Source organism: Protopterus annectens, chromosome 7.part0 (genome assembly GCF_019279795.1).
Source record: "Protopterus annectens isolate FY-2018-M chromosome 7.part0, PAN1.0, whole genome shotgun sequence".
Taxonomy (NCBI): Eukaryota; Metazoa; Chordata; order Ceratodontiformes; family Protopteridae; genus Protopterus; species Protopterus annectens.
In genome coordinates, this window is record NC_056739.1 from 36,403,590 (window position 1) to 36,428,353 (window position 24,764).

Here is a 24,764-nt window from a genome sequence, read left to right on the forward strand (position 1 = left end):
TCCTCAGTTATACCCATTTGCTCACCCAATATTTCTGGCACAGTACTCTGCAGGGAATTTTTAAAAAGTCTGCCACATCATTACACTCTCGAAACATATGTTTTCAAGTTATCTCTTTCTTCCCTATCAAACCTCCAGCAATTGCTACCTACCAGAGGAATAATTCCTTGGAGTCTGGAGTCGGGGTATAAAAATACTTACAGAAACACTTCCAAGCAAATACTGAGACTTTGGTGCATATTTGGGACCACATTGTCCTCCCATTGTCTCCTTGGGAAATGATTATCCAGTCTCTCTTCTCAATCTTTTCCATCATCCTCTGATTGACTCCTACAGTTCTAGTGTTGTATTTTACATGCCCTACTAATTATCCCTTTTTTTAAAGGAGCTTCTGTTGCAGATTCTACTAAAAAGTATACCAGTGCTGGTCTTTCACTTAGGATCCCCTCTAGCTCTTTCTCTTTGCTTATACTCCGACATCAATCCTTGATCGGGAAGGCAACCTTTAGCCTCCAGTCCTAATGAATTCTTGGCCTCTTCCCATTTTACTACTTTTCCATCTCTAGTTATATGCTCTCAGTAGATTGTTTCCTTTGTCATCTTCCTCCAGTAAATTCCAGCCCCTCTCTTACGTATTCTCTGTACTCCTAATTTCAGTCATCCCTATCTGCAAAATCTCCTTTCTCCATTCTCATGTTGGCTTAGTTCTTGCAATACTTTCCGCTACTTTATGAATATAATATTCTGTATAGCTGTTATTCTCCTTAAGGATTTGCATCCAAACTCCAACTTTGTCTTTATTTCTTGAATTTCACCCTGCTTCACCATCAGCCCTCTCCACAATGAATTATAACCTTCTGCTTGTGTTATGTATAGGAGCCTTAACCTTGTAGCTCTAAAATATCCCTTTAAATAAGGCAATCCTAAAACACCTTGTTCTACTGGAAGGTTGAAGTTATCCCACGTGACCCTTGCCCTCTGCCCCTCTCCCAGATAAATTCCTTCACCTCTTAGTTACTGTTCACAATGTCTCTGATTGATAAAAATATGACTAATCTATACATAAAAATAAAAGGACTAAAGCTATTTTCACTGCTTGTATCTTGCTATCCATACCCATAAACATGAGCCTCCAGTTTTTCAGTTTTTGTATTATCTTTTGTTTAGCCTCTTCCCACATATCCTTACCTGCCTTAACACAACCAATGTAACCCATATTCCTGAATAATTCATTTTACTGTGTGCCCATAAATATGAGTTCTGATTAACTACTTCATAAACAGGTACATAGTTTACAGCTACAACATTAGGTTTGTCTTCATTAGTTTCATATCCCCCCAAAAAACTTCAAATTGTCTCAGAATGTTCCACAACACTGGCATGTTATTTCCTGGTTTTATCAGCTACAAGACAATATCATCAGGAAATAAAGTCAGCTTTTCTTAACTACCATACCAAATGTATCCTTGATTTTCTAAGTCCCTTATTTTCTTTGCCACTGGCTCTAAATACAGTGCAAATAACAAATGGGAAAGAGGACACCTCTGCCTCTATTTCTTATCCACAGGAGGGGACTCTTCCGAGAGGCACTAAATCATGTCTCTATTTCTCATCCACAGCAGGTACTCTTTAGAGGGGCACTAAATCATACCTTGCAGAATGGCAGAGGGAAAACTCAACAATTTCTGGCACTAGATGCCTAGTTTGTAGTGCCTGGAAGACATATGGATGGATGTCCATGCAGATGCTTCACAAATGGTCTGACCTGCCGCACTTCTGAAGAATGCAGAGGTGATGTCTGTTCTCCTATCAAACTGCACCCTGACTGGGATATTCAAACACTTGCTGCTGGAATTATAAAAACACAAACACAGCTCTCCAGCTACTTGGAAAGTGTCTGCTTGATGATGGCCGTATATACTTAGCCTAGAAAACAGCTGGTTTGTCCACATATCTGGTAATGTTATACCTGAGGTTCCTATGCACATCCAAAAGATGAAAGATAGTACTCCCTTCTTTTGTGGGAGCAGCGGAATGGTCTAAAAGCCAACTTACTTTTACCATACACTAAGAGAACGGCTCAGGTATTACCAAATCTGGAAGATAAAGAACAATGTGGTTTTGTGGAAGGGAGTCAAGCATTTGACAACATTAGTCGAACAATGATGACCCAGAGGGAAGCAGAGTACAAGAAGACACTGTCGTTGTTGGTGGGTCTTCATGCAGAGAAGGCATTCAGTAAGAGTTAGCTGGGATTTTATGAGTAGGGCAATGTCAGCATTTGCATTTCCTGATAGAATAATGGGGTTATTTAGAAGGACATTTGATGGATTGGTGGCAAGAATTAAAGTAGGAGGGTTCTTCTCTGAGAAGCTGTATTTGAACAGAGGAACCAGGCAGGGGTGTCCTCTTTCCCATTTGTCAGCTGCCTTATACTTAGAGCCATTGGCAAAGAAAATAAGGGACTCACAAAACTCAAGGATATAACTGGCATGGTGCTCCAGAAAAATCAATCCTATTTGCAGATGATAATATGGTGCACTTGATAAATCCAGAAAAATGATATCTTGGCGGATCTATGTTAAAATATCAAACACTCAAATGTTTGAATCTCAACAGACTGATCCCACAAGATCACACAAAAATATCAACAACAAACAAAGTTTAAACATCTTTGATACAAGGGGGAAAGACCCCCTGCAAATTATGTATACCAACTCCAAGATCACATTACAACTAGGAAAGGGCAAAATTCCACTCCCTGTTCTACTGCAATCTCAGACAACCAGCTACTAGCATTGCCTGCAAAAAGAAGTCTGATATTCCAAACCATAAATTAAATGAACAGAACAGATTACTGTGTTGTAGAACATTATTACCCCTCATAGTGTAAGCCATCTCAGTCATTATGGCTACATCTTATCCACAAAGCTCTGCTAAGCTTGATTCCATTTTCCATCCACGTTTTGACATTAAAACTGCTTCTTAAACTAAATGTTGTAGCGTATTCTTGCATATGTAAATATGCATATGTTTTGTTAACATATCCTTGCATCTGTAAATATGCATATGTTTTGTTAACATATCCTTGCATATGTAAATATGTATATGTTTTGTTAACATATCCTTGCATCTGTAAATATGCATATGTTTTGTTAACATATCCTTGCATCTGTAAATATGTATATGTTTTGTTAACATATCCTTGCGTCTGTAAATATGTATATGTTTTGTTAACATATCCTTGCATCTGTAAATATGTATATGTTTTGTTAACATATCCTTGCGTCTGTAAATATGTATATGTTTTGTTAAAATATCCTTGCGTCTGTAAATATGTACATGTTTTGTTAACATATCCTTGCATATGTAAATATGTACATGTTTTGTTAAAATATCCTTGCGTCTGTAAATATGTATATGTTTTGTTAACATATGCTTTACATCTGTAAATATGTATATGTTTTGTTAACATATCCTTGCGTCTGTAAATATGTATATGTTTTGTTAACATATCCTTGCGTCTGTAAATATGTATATGTTTTGTTAACATATCCTTGCGTCTGTAAATATGTATATGCTTTGTTAACATATCCTTGCATCTGTAAATATGCTTTCTTCATTTCTTTTGTGATCTTACTCACCTGGGCTGTGCCTGGAAATGGTCCACTGAGATCAGTGCACTACTCCAGTAAACACACACACACACACACACATATATATATATATATATATATATATATATATATCTATATGAAACATCTAAAACCCATAACATCTAATTTCATAGCAATGAGACAAGAACATCTAAAACCCATAATATCGGATTTCATAACATCTAACACTTCAATTCAAAAGAAAATAACATCCCCTCCACATATAACGACACCAAACTACCAAACACACATTTTACTACGTTTCTGCAGGGGGCAAGCTCGCCTGCACCCCCTACACTCCCCGTGAATTAAATATACCAATTCCAAGATCGCACTACCATGGAAAAAAGTTAATTTCCTAACCCCACTGTATCAAGGTCCTCTACAGAAACGTAGTAAGTGTGTTTAGTAGTTTGGTGTCACTATATGTCGCTATATGTGGAGGGGATGTTATTATCGGTTTACCATTACATGGACGAAAATCACTCATGTGATTGGTCATATGAGCGAATCGTAAACACGAAACTCAAAATCGCGACAGTTTCCAATGTTCGAAAATCAACAAATCGAAAAGCGGATTCGCTGATTTTCAAACACAAAAGTCAAATACATAGTGTAATGAAGTGTAATGCAGGGGGGCAAGCCCCCCACGCCCCCCTTCTTTAATATACTAACTCCGAGATTGCACTACAGTGGGGAAAGCTTCCGTTTTCCGATCCCCACTATAGTGCAATCTGCCCCAAAATGGTGAATATGCAATGAGCAAATGTCACTGTGCAATCGCTCATTGCAGATTCAAAGCATTTTGCGTTCGCCGTTTGCAAACTTTGTAAACGTCCTTTCAAACATCTGCTGTTCACCTGTGTGCAAAACGCACATATGAAGGTAAACTGTTATTATCATATGATTTGTACTGTTAAATGTTACGAAATTTAATGTTATGGGTTTTAGATGTTCTGGTCTCAATGTTATGAAATTAGATGTTATGGGTTTTAGATGTTTTGAAGGGAACCCATACACACACACATATTTTAAATATATATATATATATATATATATATATATATATATATATATATATATGGGTCTCCTTTGGTAGACCGAATTTACACTTACCCAAACTGCAGGTTACCAAGATGACAACACCAACATTGCAATAACCCAAACAAACCTTTACGTTACCGAAGTTTTTTTACAGGAAAAGAAGACACTTGGCTAACATTTAACAGAATAACACACAAAAATATGTCAAACCCACCCAGGTGGGGGGCTACACTCCCCCCAACTAAATATACCAAGTCCAGGATCGCACTACAGTGGGGAAAAAGGCAAATTTCCCCATGTTGGCCAGGTGTCGATGTTCCCTGTAAAAAAAAATCAGTGATGTTCAGGTTCAGTTTACTGAAAGTTTGGTGTTGTCATTTCCAGGATCTGCAATTCAGGTAAGCGTAAATTTGGTTTACCAAAGCAGACTCATATATACCTACATATATATGAATGAGAGAGTTTTTGTGCCTTTTCACAATATAAAATCAATGAAAATAAAACAAGGGCTACAGCAGTAAACTGTGCACCTACGCATAAAATGGTTCAGCAATGCCCACATTTGCGGGAACATAATAAGATGAAGTATTTAGATGTACGGATTATACGGGAACATAATAAGATGAAGTATTTAGATGTACAGATTAAAAAGGCTTCCATTATGTTAGATAAGGATGTGTAGAAACAGATGAAACTCCACCTTGTAAGCATTTTAGTGGGTCCCCCTGCTTGGGGGCCAAACGGACTGAAGAAAGAAAAAGGGTGGAGGGTGTTTAAGAAGAACATAATCAGTAATGACCAGCAGACTCTTGGCCATTAGGGGATTTTATACCCCCGCCCCTTTATTGCAGTAACCTCCTGCCCCCTTCTTTTGAAACCTTTCCTCCACTTAAACTGGTCTGCTCTGGTCTGCTTTCATAAAAGGGCAGCTGCTGACCTGCACATATTATGCTAATTCAGACAGGAGGGTGAAAAGTTGTTTTACTGACTCCATCTTTTTTCTTTTATTTTACCTTAGCATTTGAGAACTTCTCGTGAAGATGGTCCAAAGGCAGGTCCTTATCCTAGAGAGCATCTAGAATCTGTCGTTTTACATCTTCAAGCAGAGGCTACAGTCTTGCATTAGCAAACCCTTCTTGGGAATGCCCTGATGGCTGCTGGTCACTATGTATCACATAGTATTTGGACCAGCATGTGGGTGGTCTTGCTTACTTGGTTATTTTTAAGTTTTTATCCAGGTCGAGTAAAGCTATAGTTTGAACTAGCATATGCATCTCCCCTTGGTATTGCATTACATCCATCTGCAATTAACTCTTCTGAAAACTGAACTGGCAGAGGCACACACCTTGTTGCTGAAATGGTTCAGGATTCTGCTGTCTTTATTGACAGGCAGTATAGTTAGACATGAAAAGATTTAGGTCCTCAGGTGACCTCCACCTACACCAAGTCAGCCACAGACCTTCTATAGAAATACATATCTTCTTCCTATACCCTACAGTATCGGTTTCCTTCCTTAGGAGCAAGTGTCAGTGAAGATGGGCTGAGAGATGCTGATTCAAAGGCATCTTCAAATGGCAGAAGCACAGGGTGTACTCTTTGTGGATGCCAATATCTGCTATGGATTCCTTGTACCCCCTCTTCTGGTCTTCCAAGCAGCAGACAATCTCTGAACCCCATTCACTACTTCTACAAGGTTCAAGATAGAGTGGGACTCTGCACCTGACAGGAGCAAAAGGCACGGAGGTCAGCAGGTGTCCGCAGGTCAGATGAAGTTTCCAAAGTGTCTGTCAGATGAATATTTAATGGAAATTTTCTTGGGCTGTTCCATCTCTGGTGTCTTTCTTTAAAGCTGGCCAAAAGTGGCCTGCTTGCTAAATGATGGAAGAATGATGTAGACTAGGGCATGTCATTTATTTCTTTTTCTGCTCTAAATAGACCTTATGATTTTGAGCCTAACTAACTAAAGCAGATTTTGTAAAAATAGTGCAGTGCTCAGAAGAGGAATTCCTGGTGCTCAACTAAAGAAAAGACACTATAAATGGAAATCTTTCTGCAGAACTTCCAAGAATCAAACAAGTTTTCTAGTCAAACCCAGTACCAGTAATTGCAACAGGCAATACAATAACAATATAAAGCCAATTGGATACTTATCATTCTATGTAAATTATCTGGAATGAACCAGACAATCAGAGATCAAAGAGCTGACTGTTTTTTCATGGCAAAAAGAGGTGACTAATAACATGAGTGTGTGCTCCTTAAAAGTGGCATGTCAAAGAACTGGGTATGGAGGAGTACACGACAAAAGTTCTGGAAGTAACAATGGAAAGTTATACAGCCATAATCTTCAAATCCCATGGATGGGGAGTAAGAATGAAGTGATGGTCCCTAAAATAAGCATTTCCACTGCTACTCCTCTTCCAGCTAACAGATGTATTGGCAAAAGACTGGCTAAAGAGCAAGCTAAAGGGCTCAGAGAGAAACAGAAATCCTAAGGGATTTACTAGAGCAGTGCACTTATCAAATATGTAGCGTGAGAAAAACAGAATCCCTTCTTACCTAAAAGTGAACTGGTGTAGGATTCTAATGACTCCTGCAGTACTGATATAATAAATCCACCAGGCTCTGACCAAGGGAAAATCCAACCCCAAAACCCCGTCCTTTTTTCCCCGATGGCAGAAAAACCCCAAAAAAAGACCCAAAACAAAACCAACCAACCCCTTTCCCAAAAATTCAAAAAACAAAAAAAAATTTCCAAAAAAAAAAAAAAAAAAAAAAAAAAAAAAAAAAAAAAAAAAAAAAAAAAAAAAAAAAAAAAAAAAAAAAAAAAAAAAAAAAAAAAAAAAAAAAAAAAAAAAAAAAAAAAAAAAAAAAAAAAAAAAAAAAAAAAAAAAAAAAAAAAAAAAAAAAAAAAAAAAAAAAAAAAAAAAAAAAAAAAAAAAAAAAAAAAAAAAAAAAAAAAAAAAAAAAAAAAAAAAAAAAAAAAAAAAAAAAAAAAAAAAAAAAAAAAAAAAAAAAAAAAAAAAAAAAAAAAAAAAAAAAAAAAAAAAAAAAAAAAAAAAAAAAAAAAAAAAAAAAAAAAAAAAAAAAAAAAAAAAAAAAAAAAAAAAAAAAAAAAAAAAAAAAAAAAAAAAAAAAAAAAAAAAAAAAAAAAAAAAAAAAAAAAAAAAAAAAAAAAAAAAAAAAAAAAAAAAAAAAAAAAAAAAAAAAAAAAAAAAAAAAAAAAAAAAAAAAAAAAAAAAAAAAAAAAAAAAAAAAAAAAAAAAAAAAAAAAAAAAAAAAAAAAAAAAAAAAAAAAAAAAAAAAAAAAAAAAAAAAAAAAAAAAAAAAAAAAAAAAAAAAAAAAAAAAAAAAAAAAAAAAAAAAAAAAAAAAAAAAAAAAAAAAAAAAAAAAAAAAAAACTTGGAGGCTGAACCTGCAAAAATCTTTAACAGTCTGCATAGACTTAGCCTTGTCTTCCATTTTCTTTAGAACTGCTTCCACAGGCGAACCAAACAACACATCAGATTGTAAAGGAGCATCTAATATCCTTGTCTTAACATGCTCAGCTAAATTCTGATCCCTCAGCCAGGCATGCCTGCGAAGAACCGAACCAGTGGCAGCCACCCTCGAAGAGGCCTGTACAGCATCAAAACCACATTGCAAAGAATGCTTACCCACCTGTTCAGAAACATGAACTAAATCCTGCAATTCTTTACACTCAATACCTTCCGCCAAAGCATCTACCTTAGACTTTAATTGTGAAAGGAGATAATTTTGGTATTTCAACATGTGAAACTGGCAATTCAAAGCTCTCATGGCCAAAGTGGAAGAAGTATACACTTTCTTTCCCCATCTATCCAAAGCCCTTGCCTCTTTATCTGGAGGGACAGGATTTTTAACAACAGAAGCCTTAACACCTTTAGGGCGGTGAGAAACAGTTTCTGGGTCTGCCCTAGGACTCTTAAAAAGATACTTATGAGCTTCAGGCACCCTATAATATCTATCCGGTTTAACAGGAGCAGGAGGCAAAGAATCAGGGTTCAGAGGCCTCTGCAAAAACATCCTCCACCACATCCAGAACAGGAGGTATAGCTAAAGGCCTATGCTGGGGTAGAAACAAAAATTCCCTAAGCCTTTTCCTGGAATCAGAGAAATCCTGACCTTCCCATTTAAAATGCTCCCTCATGGAATGAAGAGTCTCTGAAAAGAAAAATCCTCAGGAGGAGAAGCAGAAGGAGTAGAATCATCTACATCAGAATCAGAGTAAGGAGAATACTCCTGCAAGTCTTCAGCCGAAGACTCAGAAGCATCCGAACACTGCTCAAAACTTCCAAGCTCAGGTTCCACTCTAGGCCTCTTATCAGGAGGGGCATAGAACCTCTAATCATAGTAATCAAATCTTCTGCCATTTTAAGCATATGCTTCTTAGGCACAGACCCTGAAGAACTAGGGTAACACCTGAAACAAAACCTGGCCTGCCCTGGGAGAAGCCTTGGAAACAGAAGGGAGGGCCTAACCCCTTAGGAAGGGAGGGAAGAACAGCTACCTGAGAAGCCCTTCAGCCTGGCCTACCTCCTGAGAGGCACATCTTGCAATAATAAAGTCTCTCCCTGGGACTCCAAAGAAACTTGTGGCTGAACCTCCGGCTCCACCGAGCCCTCTAAAGAATCGGCGTCAGGGACGGACGGTTCTTCCAACCGAGGCTTTGCTGCTTTGTCCTTGCGCTTTTTAGACGAAGCGGGCGTGGGAGAATCCGGCGGCATTTTATAATTACACCGCTTGCCAAAAACTAACCTGGCACAATCTAATCTTCTCTTAATAGTGCGTTTGTTAAATCTAGCACAAGAGCGACAGCCAACAACGTCGTGCTCAGGCCCTAAACAAGGTATACACAAGGTATGGTAATCCCTATGAGGTATCTGTTTCCCACAAGAAATACAGTTATTCACTTTTTCTGACATCCGGTAAAATACTGAGGCAAGAAAAAACCAAAATATTCCCCAACGGGTACCAGCCAACTTTGATTCGGTCTGAAACTCCGACTTCGGAAAATCTCAGAACGCCAACCTGCACTTGCAACACTGCTTCTGCATCGGACCATGCGGCAAAAAAGACTGAGGATATGACGTCGGTCATGCGCATTTGTACCCTGACGTCCTGACGTCAGACTAATGCGCCTTGACCGACGTCAGCCTTATACTTTGGTATTCGGGCCGACTGGGACAGCGGACTACCCAAGTGTCAGGACTGCAGCAATGTGAGATGAAGAACATCTGCAATAACCCAAACAAACGTTTACGTTACCGAAGTTTTTTACAGGAAAAGAAGACACTTGGCTAACATTTAACAGAATAACACACAAAAATATGTCAAACCCACCCAGGTGGGGGGCTACACTCCCCCCAACTAAATATACCAAGTCCAGGATCGCACTACAGTGGGGAAAAAGGCAAATTTCCCCATGTTGGCCAAGTGTCGATGTTCCCTGTAAAAAAAAAAATCAGTGATGTTTAGGTTCAGTTTACTGAAAGTTCGGTGTTGTCATTTCCAGGTTCTGTAATTCAGGTAAGCGTAAATTTGGTTTACCAAAGCAGACTCATATATACCTACATATATATGAATGAGATAGTTTTTGTGCCTTTTCACGATATAAAATCAATGAAAATAAAACAAAGGCTACAGCAGTAAACTGTGTACCTACGCATAAAATGGTTCAGCAATGCCCACATTTACGGGAACATAATAAGATGAAGTATTTAGATGTACGGATTATACGGGAACATAATAAGATAAAGTATTTAGATGTACGGATTAAAAAGGCTTCCGTTATGTTAGATAAGGATGTGTAGAAACAGATGAAACTCCACCTTGTAAGCATTTTAGTGGGTCCCCCCTGCTTGGGGGCCAAACGGACTGAAGAAAGAAAAAGGGTGGAGGGTGTTTAAGAAGAACATAATCAGTAATGACCAGCAGACTCTTGGCCATTAGGGGATTTTATACCCCTGCCCCTTTATTGCGGTAACCTCCTGTCCCCTTCTTTTGAAACCTTTCCTCCATTTAAACTGGTCTGCTCTGCTTTCCATAAAAGGGCAGCTGCTGACCTGCACATATTATGCTAATTCAGACAGGAGGGTGAAAAGCTGTTTTACTGACTCCATCTTTTTTCTTTTATTTTACCTTAGTATTTGAGAACCTCTCGTGAAGATGGTCCAAAGGCAGATCCTTATCCTAGAGAGCATCTAGAATCTGTCGTTTTACATCTTCAAGCAGAGGCTACAGTCTTGCATAAGCAAACCCTTCTTGGGAATGCCCTGATGGCTGCTGGTCACTATGTATCACATAGTACTTGGACCAGCATGTGGCTGGTCTTGCTTACTTGGTTATTTTTAAGTTTTTATCCAGGTCGTGTAAAGCTATAGTTTGAACTAGCATATGCATCTCCCCTTGGTATTGCATTACATCCATCTGCAATTAACTCTTCTGAAAACTGAACTGGCAGAGGCACACACCTTGTTGCTGAAATGGTTCAGGATTCTGCTGTCTTTATTGACAGGCAGTATAGTTAGATATGAAAAGATTTAGGTCCTCAGGTGACCTCCACCTACACCAAGTCAGCCACAGACCTTCTATAGAAATACGGATCTTCTTCCTATACCCTACAGTATCAGTTTCCTTCCTTAGGAGCAAGTGTCTGAAGATGGGCTGAGAGATGCTGATTCAAAGGCATCTTCAAATGGCAGAAGCACAGGGGGTACTCTTTGTGGATGCCAATATCTGCTATGGATTCCTTGTACCCCCTCTGCTGGTCTTCCAAGCAGCAGACAATCTCTGAACCCCATTCACTACTTCTACAAGGTTCAAGATAGAGTGGGACTCTGCACCTGACAGGAGCAAAAGGCACTGAGGTCAGCAGGTGTCCGCAGGTCAGATGAAGTTTCCAAAGTGTCTGTCAGATGAATATTTAATGGAAATTTTCTTGGGCTGTTCCATCTCTGGTGTCTTTCTTTAAAGCTGGCCAAAAGTGGCCTGCTTGCTAGATGATGGAAGAATGATGTAGACCAGGGCATGTAATTTATTTCTTTTTCTGCTCTAAATAGACCTTATGATTTTGAGCCTAACTAACTAAAGCAGATTTTGTAAAAATAGTGCAGTGCTCAGAAGAGGAATTCCTGGTGCTCAACTAAAGAAAAGACACTATAAATGGAAATCTTTCTGCAGAACTTCCAAGAATCAAACAAGTTTTCTAGTCAAACCCAGTACCAGTAATTGCAACAGGCAATATAATAACAATATAAAGCCAATTGGATACTTATCATTCTATGTAAATCACCTGGAAGGAACCAGACAATCAGAGATCAAAGAGCTCATGGCAAAAAGAGGTGACTAATAACATGAGTGTGTGCTCCTTAAAAGTGGCATGTCAAAGAACTGGGTATGGAGGAGTACACGACAAAAGTTCTGGAATTAACAATGGAAAGTTATACAGCCATAATCTTCAAATTCCACGGATGGGGAGTAAGAATGAAGTGTTGGTCCCTAAAATAAGCATTTCCACTGCTACTCCTCTTCCAGCTAACAGATGTATTGGCAAAAGACTGGCTAAAGAGCAAGCTAAAGGGCTCAGAGAGAAACAGAAATCCTAAGGGATTTACTAGAGCAGTGCACTTATCAAATATGTAGCGTGAGAAAAACAGAATCCCTTCTTACCTAAAAGTGAACTGGTGTAGGATTCTAATGACTGCTGCAGTACTGATATAATAACCACCAGGCTCTCCTTTTGACAACAAAGCATAATATCCACTACTCAATACAGTCCCAAAGATTGACCACTTGCATGGCAGTCTTATGCACTACTCACAATGACCCAGGGTTACAAAGACTGGACAGACGTTTCCAACAAACAAAACTTGCAGATAATACTATATTTAATTTCCAGGTGCCGTGAATGTTCTGGGAATCCTTAAACTAGGACACTGTAACATAAGACATTTCATGACAGCATATCACTGTGCATCTCTTTTACTGGTCTCTTTGTGACCTGCTCATGTTCATGGTCAACACTTTGTAAAAAAATTACTTTTTGTAAACTAGGTGCCTCCCAAAATACCCAGATGCTACACAAAAGGAAACCACAGTTTTAAAAACACACCCTAATGTGTAACAACTGTTTTATTTTAAACATTTCAAACAATTCTCATTTGTAAGAACCACGAAGACTTTGCTAGAATGCTGACTTCTATTGTCCTTTATTCCCCACACTTGATGAGCTTAAAACCAAACAAAAAACGACCGCAGACTGTTTTTTTTTTCTGATGCTGCTGCAGGATGCATGTTTCAGTTCCATTCCTTTCCATGCAAAACAGCATCTGCATAAAACAAACTTGCATAACATTACTAACCAAACGTAACCTTAGCCTGGGGTCTTTGTGTGTAGAAAATGTAATGTCAGACATTCCCTTGTCCGGTTCTACATAGTGGCTACGTTGGCTACATTTACTAGCCTTCTTTCATTTTCATAGCCCTTCAGGCTTCTTGCATTAAGAAGACAGCCAGCCTAGCAAAAGTAATGGCATTGTGAAGTTAATTGTATTTAAACATCTTCCATGGTGCTTTTAACAACAGAGGTCTATAAATATTTTCTGTCTAAACTTTATTTTGTGTTTTAGTCACTATTTTTCTGCACAAGTTCTCCATGCATCTGCTCAAGGATGTGAACTTTCTTGGGACAAATAACTGTCAGCTGAGAACACTTCCATAGCTATCCATCTGACGCTTTCTGCCCACAGAGTTTAACATACATTTTCCCACCCTTCCCAACAACAATAATGCAGATGTGGTCTCACCTTACATCGACATGCTCCATTTGTTTTGTTGCAGTCAGAATCAAAGCCTTTGCTGGTATCACAGTTGCAGGGGCCACACATGGGGTGACCCCACCATGCACGCGGGCAGGGCTGGTCAATCCTACAGGGAAACAAACAGTCAAACATCAAGTATTAGAACACATTTTCCAATATGGGGATACCTTTTACTAATTACATTACCTTCAAAAGCCTGACAGGTATAAAAAATATCCTAGAAATTAATTTACAGATTGTTTAACTAGCCAGGGTCCCTACGCAGGGAAGCCTTGGGAATGGAATCCATGAAATAACAGACAAAACAGTGTTCTTGTTACTTTTGGGACCGTTTACTTTTCACTGTAGATTTTTTTGTCTGCCTGATTTTTGCATCATTAATGTGTATATACTTTTCTCTCTGAACTAATGGTTCTGTGGAATGTGAGGGTTGAACTTGAAAGGGGGGGGGTACACATTTGCTGGAGACTGTTTTCCAGTTTGGACTAGTTTTTGGAATGCAGTTTAGAGTTTACTGAGGTGTTGTAACAGAAGACCTCCCACCACGTCTCAACTTCTTTGCTCAAAAATTCTGTACAAAGCCAAAAACAGTGGTGGGACAAAAGCCCAACATGAGGGATAATTTTAAAAATACTCTGATTCACTTAAAGTTAACAGAAGAGTCTTACATCAACAGTAATTTTTTGAACAATAAGGAGTATAAAACTCTAACAGCTAGCAGTACTAACTGAATGCAATCCTCAGGAATTTAAATTAAACATTTTATGAGGGACACGGTAGAAATACTAGGACTGCGGTAGCACTGTCGCCTCACAGTAAGACGATGTCCTGTTCGATTCTCAGCTAGAGCGTCTTCTGTGTGGAGACATGCGTGAATGGGTGTACCTTTGTTGAAGGTTGTGTGTTAGGGCCGGCAACTCGGCATGTAAAAATCTACTGCCAATCATTAGCGGACCGGAGTTCCGCTGTAGCGACCCCAAACCGGGAAAAGCCGAAAGACACAATAACAGTAGAAATATTAGGCTAAATCAGGGACAGTTGAGAGGTACGCTTCTGAAATGAAAAATGTTATCTCTGTGTGTGTGTGTGTGTGTGTGTGTGTGTGTGTGTGTGTGTGTGTGTGTGTGTGGGTGTGTGTGCGTGTCTGTGCATGTGTGTGCTTGTGAGTGTGTATGCAGGGAGCACACCACAGCAATCTAAAGGTAGAAGGAGGGATTTACAATAAACACTGCAGTTTAAGCAATTGTGAAAATCTGTGTCAGCAAGGCTGGCAGCAAAGCAGAACTCAATTGACTAAAGTGTGGAAGCAATTCAGCACACCTTGGACAGGCAGAAGCAGGATTTAAAATAAACCAAAACGTGGTCTCCTTTTGGGGAATGGCTAATCCTGTCCAATACCATGATGCTGTCACCGTGGCAACGAAGCTAAGAAATCAAGGGGAATGGGACAGCCATACCTCTCAACTGTCCAGATTTTTCCCTCATAATTTTGGTCTGTTTCTCATACAATTTGTGGTTTTCTGGCAAATTCTTGAGGATTAAAGTCACTAAATAATGGCGTACATTTGAATTTAAGACTTCATACTACCACAAATGCTGTTATTCTAGCAAGATTCTAAGATAATAAGACCAATATTTAAAATCTGTCCCTGTTTTTGGTCTTTTGTCCCACCATTATTTTAGGCTTTGTCCAGATTTCTTGTTCTAAGAGGTTGAGAGGTATGGAGACATCACCAGAATGAGCCTAAATTAATATCTCATGATGGCACTGATTTTTCATCTCCAACGACAAACAGGTGAAGAAAAAATTGACACCTACTTTCTGCTGCAGAAAATGTTTCACGTGTGAAAGGTTGCAAAATATTAAATATGAGCGAATTTATGAGTAAGAGACAGCTTAAAGGGTAAATCCCCCAAAACTACCCTTGAGGGAAATATGATAGCAGTAAGCAGAATGTCACATTCTACTAAGATAAAAGGAAACTGAAGAAACTGCATGAAGGTAAATGTAGCAAGCTAGGAGGCCAAATGCAACATAACGAAAGGGTAGAAGACAGAGGGGTGACCAACAGTGGAGGTATCCCTGCTACTGTGACTCAGGTCACCTAATACCACTCCTGCTTTAAACAAGGTGCACTGCTTAAACTGATGTATAAACTTAAATACATCAACTTAACTGGGTGGAAGGTCTCCCACCCTCGGTAGGAAGGAACAGAAATTCTGAGGTCCAAAACCCATCAACACACTTTTCAGTATTCACTTTTAAAGGGTGGTTCAGGACTGTATTCTTTTTTTAGTTGGCCTCTGTTTTGCTTTGGTAAATGAAAAGCTGACAAGCATACAGGGTTAAGACTGCTACCACGGAATGGGAAGGGTAGGACAAGACAAAGCAGCAGAGGAAGCTATAAAGCACTTTTCCTCACATCTCAGTCCACTACAAGAGTGCCACATTCTTTTGTATGAATATTTACTTGGTTAAGTATCAAAGCTTTTATAGTGCACACCAGTATAGTATGGCCACTTTTATATTATTTTTAGCCCCACTGCCTACTAATCAACAGCCCGCTCACAATTTAATTTACTTCAGGGAGAAAGCCAGCTACAGGAAAATCATCCTCCGTTCTGCTTACAAAGTCAGCCAAGCAAGTCTCCCCAGTGGTCTCCAAGACTGCTGCATTCCTAATAACTACCTATGAACCTATCTAGGCAGCTGTCGATGTTTTACAGGTAAACTCCCACCTTCATCCTATGTCAGTTGACAGTTTCAGCCAATAATAACAATTCCCCAGACATGCACACTACTGCTCAGGCCTGATGCCAGCTGAAGTGTACAGTGTTTGGTGTGCAGACCTCCTCCTCATCGTGGGCTAACTGTTACTGACACAGTTGCTATGACACCCAGCCTCCACTGGGCAGCAAGGATTCTAACTGCCTCCCTCTTTCAGGGTGGATGAAATGACTTTAGCCACTCTTTCCAACTGCCTGCCTATCTACTTATCTACACCTCAAGGGTTGCTGTTTGATCCTGGATCATCGGGCTTCATCATTCTGTTTCCTGAAGCTCACTTGCAAGTACGGCTGGTGCAAGTGGCCAAAAAAACAAATGTTAGTTCAGAAAAGCAGCCAGCGCCATAGAGTATCAAGCACACATGTAATTTAATCAATTATCGTAGTCCCACCAACGTAATCATACTGGTTTCGGCATTCTTGCCTTCTTCAGTGACAAAATAGTATATGAGCAGTAACCCCACACATACATTTATATCCTGAAATAATTAATAAATTGGATCCTTCATCCTGTTACATCATTTCCCTTATTAAGCAAGTAAATAATTTTATTACACACACAATTATAACTGGTCATTAAGACCAGGAGTGAAAAGACCCCCTAACTTTATTATCCAAACTTTTCTCTTTTTTATTTAGAATAGAATGCCAACCAAGTTTGTTGCTTCTATCTCCCTGGATTTTGTCAATAATTACAAAATAAAATTTGGCAGAATTATAAGAAATCCAATGCCTATATACAGCATTAGTTAGTCACTTGTTACGGATATCACTGTAGTGTTCAGAGATGCGAATACATAAGGGATGGGACGTCCGACCTATATTAAAACGCTGAACAGGAGCATGTGGCCAAATATATAACCCAGTCAGAACCACAGTTAGCCAAGAATTTTATATCATAAACCTGACTGTTGTTCTTACTAGAAAAACATTTAGATTTATACATGACCTTACAAAATGAACAGTGGCCACATGGAAATGAACCCAACAACTTATCCCCAGTAATCATCAGTTGATAGCCGGAAGGACCCCAGTTTCTACCATGCTTACAGTGTGAGAAATATGATCCCAGTGTTTGCCCCCTATGAAAAGAAAACTGGCACCTGGGGTTTAAGATCTGGGACAGGTCTTCATTAGCCAAGAGTATATTCCAATTTTGGGCAACCACGTCCTTAACCATGTTGATGTTACGTCTAAACGTCGTTACAAACCTGATTGTACCGAGTTATCTCTAGGTGTTACATTTTTACACTCTAACAACTGTGATCTATCTTGTTTCGCGGCCCATACACTGGCAGACACAATATCCTTCTGTTTGTAACCCCTGACCTGAGATCTACGGGACAGATCTTGCTGAAAAGATTAATAGTCATCCTGCATTGAACAAATTCATTTGATACATAAAAATTGAGATTTGGGTATGTTTTTGATGATGTGGTATGGATGAAGGCTAGACGCAACAAGTTGTATTGAGGATATTTCCTAAAGACCTATATTCTAAGGGTATCATCAGGATTCCTGATGATCGTGACATCCAAAAAATGAATTTGTTTGGAATCACAATTAAGAGTACATTCTATCCCCCACTTATCATTCAGATACTCTACAAATTCCAAGAGATATTGTTTGTCCGCTCACTATACCAACCAACAATCATCCAAAAATCTCCTCCAAATATCTATCTCATCCAGAAAAATGTTATAGGTATCATTATAAATCAACTGTTCCTCCAGGTACCCCATGAATAAGTCAGCATATATGGGTGCAAAGGACGCACCCATTGCTGTACCCTGTGTCTACTAGTAGCACTTCATTCTTCTGTGCCACTGCAGGCATGAAAGCCTCTTAGGTCGGTTAATGGGCTGGACTGGGACTCTGGGAAAGAAACAAAGCAGTAATGGCACTTTAGTCATGAGAAAATATCAGCTTTTTCCCAGGAGTACCCACTAAAATTCTGAGGACCATAACTGTGATACAGTAAACTCTCAGTTAACCGGCACCTATGGGGATTGGTAGATACCGGATAACTGCAGTTTCTGGTTGCTTGACAGTTACTATTAAAAACAGGCCTGACTAATACTGTATCCTATACTATTTGTTTGGCTTGACTTGTTCTTAGGTTGGGGAGAGATGGAATTTATTCTTGTCTTCCTTTTTAAAACTCAAACTCTAAAAATGTAAGGTATGTTTTTGTGTGTGTGTGGGGGGGCAGAAAGTGCAACTCATGAAAATTGTACTGTATTCGATTTTTTTTTTCTGGTTGCTTGAGTTCAGGTTAACTGAGAGTTTACTGTATTTAGAATATCAAAACTAACTGCAAATGTGTAACATTACATATATATTTAGTTTGACCTCGATACTGCAGGAGCTCTGTCACAACGCCTTACACTTACAACTTTACTGAGACTTTTGTCATTGTTTCATAGCCTGCGGTCACTACATCTGACCTTGATATTGCAGGAGCTCTGTCACAATGCCCTACACCTACAAGTTTACAGAGACTTTTGCCATTGTTTCATAGCCTGTGGTCACTACATCTGACCTTGATATTGCAGGAGCTCTGTCACAATGCCCTACACCTACAAGTTTACAGAGACTTTTGCCATTGTTTCATAGCCTGTGGTCACTACATCTGACCTCAGCATTGTAGGAGCACTGTCACAATGCCCTACACCTACAAGTTTGCAGAGACGTTTGTCATTGTTTTGTGTAAGCATGTTTTTAAAATGAAGAGCCTTGCTGCTTACATGCCTGGTCTGTGACTGAAAGGCCCCTTACTAAGTTGGCCACTGTCTCCTTTTACTTGACCCATAGACTGTTCTGTGTCTGCCAGATATTTAGTCTCAGGAAATGACAGAAAACTTGTTTTATTTGCATCGTTTGGTTAATTGCTTTGTTTTGACTGTAAAGTGATTGCTCTCAGAGATATATATATTGACCTATAAATTGACCCGAGGGTGGGAGCCCGCTCGGCTTTGCTTTGTTCTTCTACCACAAATTTCCACTTACCCCCTCTTACTCCAATACTATACTTCCTACACACACATTTCACTTGTGACTCTTATTCCAAAGTCCTTCCTAAGTCACCTTACTACTTCTATACATACATGTTTCTTTCTTGTTTTCTCCTTCTTTATCTCTTTTTAATGTTTAATGCCATTCCCAACTATCTTTCTTCCTCCCATACTGCTTTGCACTATATCCATTTACAATCACACCCCCCTAATAGTGCCTATTTCACATTGTATCCTTTTCTTTTCCCAAACAAACCTTATTTGTTCTTGTTTTCACTAAACCATTATAGTCTAGCTTTTAATATGGAAAATATCACACATCACTCCCCTTCACAGAACTAACCAATTACTGCCCCATAGCGATTCTATCTCACTCTCCAAAATACTAGAGAGATGCATTCACTCTCAAATCTCAGACTACCTCCTTACTAACAACCTCCTTTCTAATAGTCAACATGGTTTCCGACCAAACCATAGCACCACCACTGCCTTACTCTCTTTTACTAACACTATCCTTCACCATAAAAACAATGGCCATCTCTCCTCTGCTACTTTCCTAGACCTATCTAAAGCATTTGACATGGTCCCACACAAACAACTCCTCTCTGTCCTCAATAACCTATCCTTCTCTCAATCAGTCACCAACTGGTTTCAAAGTTACCTGTCTGATCGCCAGCAATCCGTTGTATGGCAGAATGACATATCTCCCCAACTACCTGTTTCTATTGGTGTTCCCCAAGGATCCTTGGACCCCTACTCTTCTCTATTTTCACCAATAATCTAGCCTCTGCCACCAAACATGGCACACTCATACAATATGCAGATGACTCAACCATCATCTGCTCAGCCCAGTCCCTACCCGAACTGCAAAAGGTCACACAGGATGCCTTTTCCTCTGTTGAAACTTGGCTATCCGATGCCCAGTTAATACTCAACCCAAACAAAACTAAACTCCTCATCTTCGAACCCACCAAACATACTCAAAGCAACTCTCACTTTAACATCAAAGCAAAAGACAACACCACTATCCACCCAACACATCACACCAAATTGCTAGGAGTTGGAATAGACAACAATCTCAAATTTGACGTTCACATATCCATGACCATAAACAAAGTCCACCAAAAACTAGGAACCTTATACAGAAATAAGCAACTCCTCACCAAAGCAGCTACGATTTCAGTTGCAAATTCGCACCTTATCTCCACCCTACTTTATGCCTCTACAATATATACCAACCTAAGGCAATGCAATCTAAATAAAGTCGAGACCTGCTACAACAAAATCGCCAAATTCGCCACCGGGGCATCCTACCACAGTCATCACTCTCTCTCACTTACTGAACTAGGCTGGCTAGAACTCCCTCACCTCCTTCAATGGTATCAGCTCGCACTCGCCCACAAACTGGTTAACCATCCTCTAAAGGTCCCATCCCTCCAGTATCTACTCCAACCCTATCTCACCACCAGTCCACTACGATCCCACAAGAAAAATCAATTACAGGTTACTAGAGCCAATAACACTGCTGGAGAAGCACTATTCTCCAGTGCTATAGCCAAATTATGGAACATCCTCCCCCCCACAATAACCTCTCTACCATCATGCACCCACTTCAAAGCTTTACTTAAAGTGCACCTAAAAACATGCTGGCTATGCCCTTGTAACTCTCCCCTCTAACTTCTCCCACTCCATCTACTCTCTACCTCTCTTCCACCCCACAAACTACCTTTGATTACAGCAAGCTCTGATACTTCCATGTCTGTCTACTTATTATATGGCAGTAACTTCTTACTGTAACAATTGTTAATATCTGCTATGACTTCGTGGATGGAACAGATGCTAGTTATCTACTGAATGTACTATGTTCTTCATCTGTAACTATGTCTGTAATATTTTAATTTGTGGAGCTTTTCTCCCCGGGCCTCCGCTGAAAATGGACCTGCGTCCAGTTGGACATTCCCTGTCAACAAATGTAAATAAATAATAAAAATAAAGAGCCATCTATTCCATACATTCCAGAGAAGATAGTAGGACAACCTACCTCTCCTCTTTTATAGAAAATACTCCTCTCCTTACCTATCGTCTTCTACCCTTTCAGAAACCGTCATCATCGGCTCTCCTACTGTCCTGCAACTTCTTGTTTTCTTCTTCATTGCTACTTCCTGTAATTAATTATGCTACTCTTCAGTTTATCCTCTATTCTCCTCCTACTGTGGCACTGTACTTCCTCTTTACACTCTCCACACATTGTACCAAAACTATTTAACATTGCCCCTTACCTTTATTTCAAATATAGGGTAATAAATTGCACTTCAACTCAAACGAAAACAAAATTAGCTGCAAGAATCCTGTCCAAAAAACAAGCAAGTATCATTCGCCAATATACTAAAATCCTTCTAGGAGGAGATATTCACCCTAATCCTGGCCCCACCTATCACAATGAACACAAAGACAATTCTGTTCAACATACTTCTGTAATCCAGCAACAGCCAATCCCCAAGCCTGGTGATCTAAGTTTTTCTGTAATAAATGTCAGACGTATAAGAAATAAAACTGCTGAACTACATCCCTGGATTACCCAATATTAGCCCGATGTTCTTGTAACTAAAATCTGGTTTAAGTCCAGCATAAATGACTCTGAAGTTATACCTCCTGGCTATAACATCATCTGTAATGACCATACAAAGAGGAAAGGTTGTGGTATTGCTTTAATATTTCCCAATACCTACCACACTTCCCCTCACAGCAAACCAACACCAAACTTCAGTTCAGCACACATTCGTATTACTTTCCTCAAGATAAACAATTATAAACAAATACGCATTACTGTCCTTTATATCCCTACTGGCGACAATACAGCTATCATGGAAGATATCCTACACTGAATATCCTTAACATTTTCACAAGGAAAATCTACTACTAGGTGATGTGAATGTCAATTGGTTGGACATAAACTCTAACTCCCCTACAACTAGCATAAACTTATATGGTTTCACACAACTAATCAATAGCTCCACACATTACAGCAAGACATCACATTCTCTATTACACTGGATCCTAGTGTCAGACCCTAGCAAATACTCCACCACAGGTACAATGTCAGACTCGCTCAGTGATCATCTCCCAGTCTATACTGCTAAACATCTCACACATCCGGTTAAACAGCATATTTATAAATCAACAAGAAAACTTTCCAAGTGTAACCCAGAAATGTTCATTACTACTTTATCTTCTATTAACTGGAACTTCCTAAAAATCCTTCCCTTACAGAATGCTGTAATTTAATTCAATGCAGCTTTTCTAAATATCCTAAACAGCCTAGCACCTCGCAGAATGAAGAAACTAAAAGCAAATAATGCAATTCAGCTAACCAAAAAGAGTTGAACGCTAATGCAGGATAGAGAAAATGCATAGGAAGAATGGCAAACATATAAAACACCTCAGTATCTTGAAAACTTCAGAATGCTTCACAAACATACTAAAAAAAATAACTGAAGGCAAAAAGCAATACTATAATAACTTTCAATATAATTCTAAACGCAACTCTACAACATTTTGGACATCTATTAAAGAAATTTTACATCCTGGCCAAAACTTCATCTCAAACCAGTCTCCCGATAAATCACCACTCGAAACTGCAAAACAGTTCAACTCTTATTTTACAGATAGTAGAGCATCTCTAACCATGGATTCCTCAACATATAATCCCAACCCTGCCCAACAGCCACATATCGCCACATCCATTTTCACCTTCAAACCTGTGCCCACATCCTAGATACTACTCTACTCTTAAACAAACTTAATCTGTGCTCTTATTCAGCTGATGACCTTTTACGCGAGTACCTAAATATAGGAAAGCATTGCTTATCCTGTCTCAACCCTTATAAATAGGTCAATCCAGAAATACCATGTTCTCTCTCTCAGCAAAAATCACACATTATCCCTCTGCACAAAGGAGGAAATTTAACAGACATGAATAACTTTAGACCTAAAATACTTGAAAAATCAATTGCTAGACTATCTCCTTCAGGAAGGACTCCTATCCTCTACACAACATGGCATCCGTCCTTCCCATGGTCAAGTCTCTTCCTTATTTCTAGACTTGTCTAAAGCCTTAGACACAAGTTTGTCACAGCAAACTTCTTCTAATGTCTTCACTGGGTCTCTCCCAACTAACCCTTCTGTAGTTTAAAACTTACCTGTCAAATAAGTATCAGTCAGTAAAATGGCACTCCAAGCTCTCTCATTACCTCCCAGTTACCACTGGTGCACTGGTGTACCACAAGGATCTACCCCTGGTCCACTCCTTTTTAACATTTTCACCAACACCCTCTATACATCCACACAACAGGCCACCCTAATGCAATATACAGATTGATTCCACTCTCATCTGCACATATGACAACATGGCACCTTCAAAGAATTACTCCGGAAGCTTTAGCAGCCATTGAAATACGGCTCCATAACTCACAACTCAAGTTCAGCCCAAAAAAGACCAAACTACTTGTTTTCCCTAAATCCCTCTCTTGTGGAAAAATAATGGTAAAGTCCTCTCTCTTGATAATGCAACCACTGAAGTCACTTCTTAAAACAAAAATTACTAAGGATGATAGTGGATGATAATCTTATATTCGACCTGCATATACAAAATTGCATAAGAAAAACTCATCAAACCTAGGGATGCTTTACAGAGCCAAAAACTTTCTCACTGATGCAACTAAAACTATACTTTCCCCTACTTACCGCCTTCCAACTCTTCATTATGGCACTCCAACCCTTACTAACCTACAGGATTCACAAAAATTAAAACTTGAACAATGCAATAACAAACTTGCTAAATCTGCAGCAAATACCCCTTTCAGAATCCACCACTGTACAGCATTGAAAAGCTTAAATTGGTTAAAACTGACACATCAACTAACGTACACAACTTCTTACCCCTATAAAATTATCAGTCCATCTGCCTGTCCAGCACTAAACCATTCTACGCAACTATGTTCCCAGTCATTCACTGTGATCCAGTGACCAAAAACTCCTGTCTGTCTACAAACCTAGCAAATCTGCTGGACACTGGCTGTACTCGTACAAGGTTGCTAAGGCCTGGAACTCCTTACCTGTATCCATCAGGTCTACACCCTCCCTCCCATCTTTCAAAACCACTCTGAAAAGACTTCCTAGCTAAAATCTGCCTCTGTTCTTGCTCAAAACCAGGGTAACCAGTATCCCTAAATGTGAACAAGTACGTTTTCATTTCTTATACCTCCCTTCTTCACTTACTTCCTTACTTATATCAAATTCTCTTCTCTGATTTTTTTTTTCTAAATATACCACAAGCCTGTTTTCCCTCACTTTATACTGCAATTCTTATTTGTATTACACTAATTTACCTTTAATTTTTCTACAAACGGTTTAAAATTTCTTGTAAA

The 24,764-nt window shown here is 39.0% G+C and overlaps 1 protein-coding gene across 2 annotated transcripts in view; it reads right to left on the reverse strand.

Annotated features, from left to right (window-relative positions):
- CELSR2 (cadherin EGF LAG seven-pass G-type receptor 2) overlaps positions 1–24,764 on the reverse strand; it is a 1,401,203-nt gene that overhangs the window by 443,518 nt on the left and 932,921 nt on the right. For both annotated transcript variants that reach the window (XM_044076472.1, XM_044076471.1), the window contains exon 14: positions 13,523–13,643. In XM_044076472.1, the coding sequence (XP_043932407.1) occupies positions 13,523–13,643 (121 nt within the window). The remainder of the gene's footprint in view (positions 1–13,522; positions 13,644–24,764) is intronic.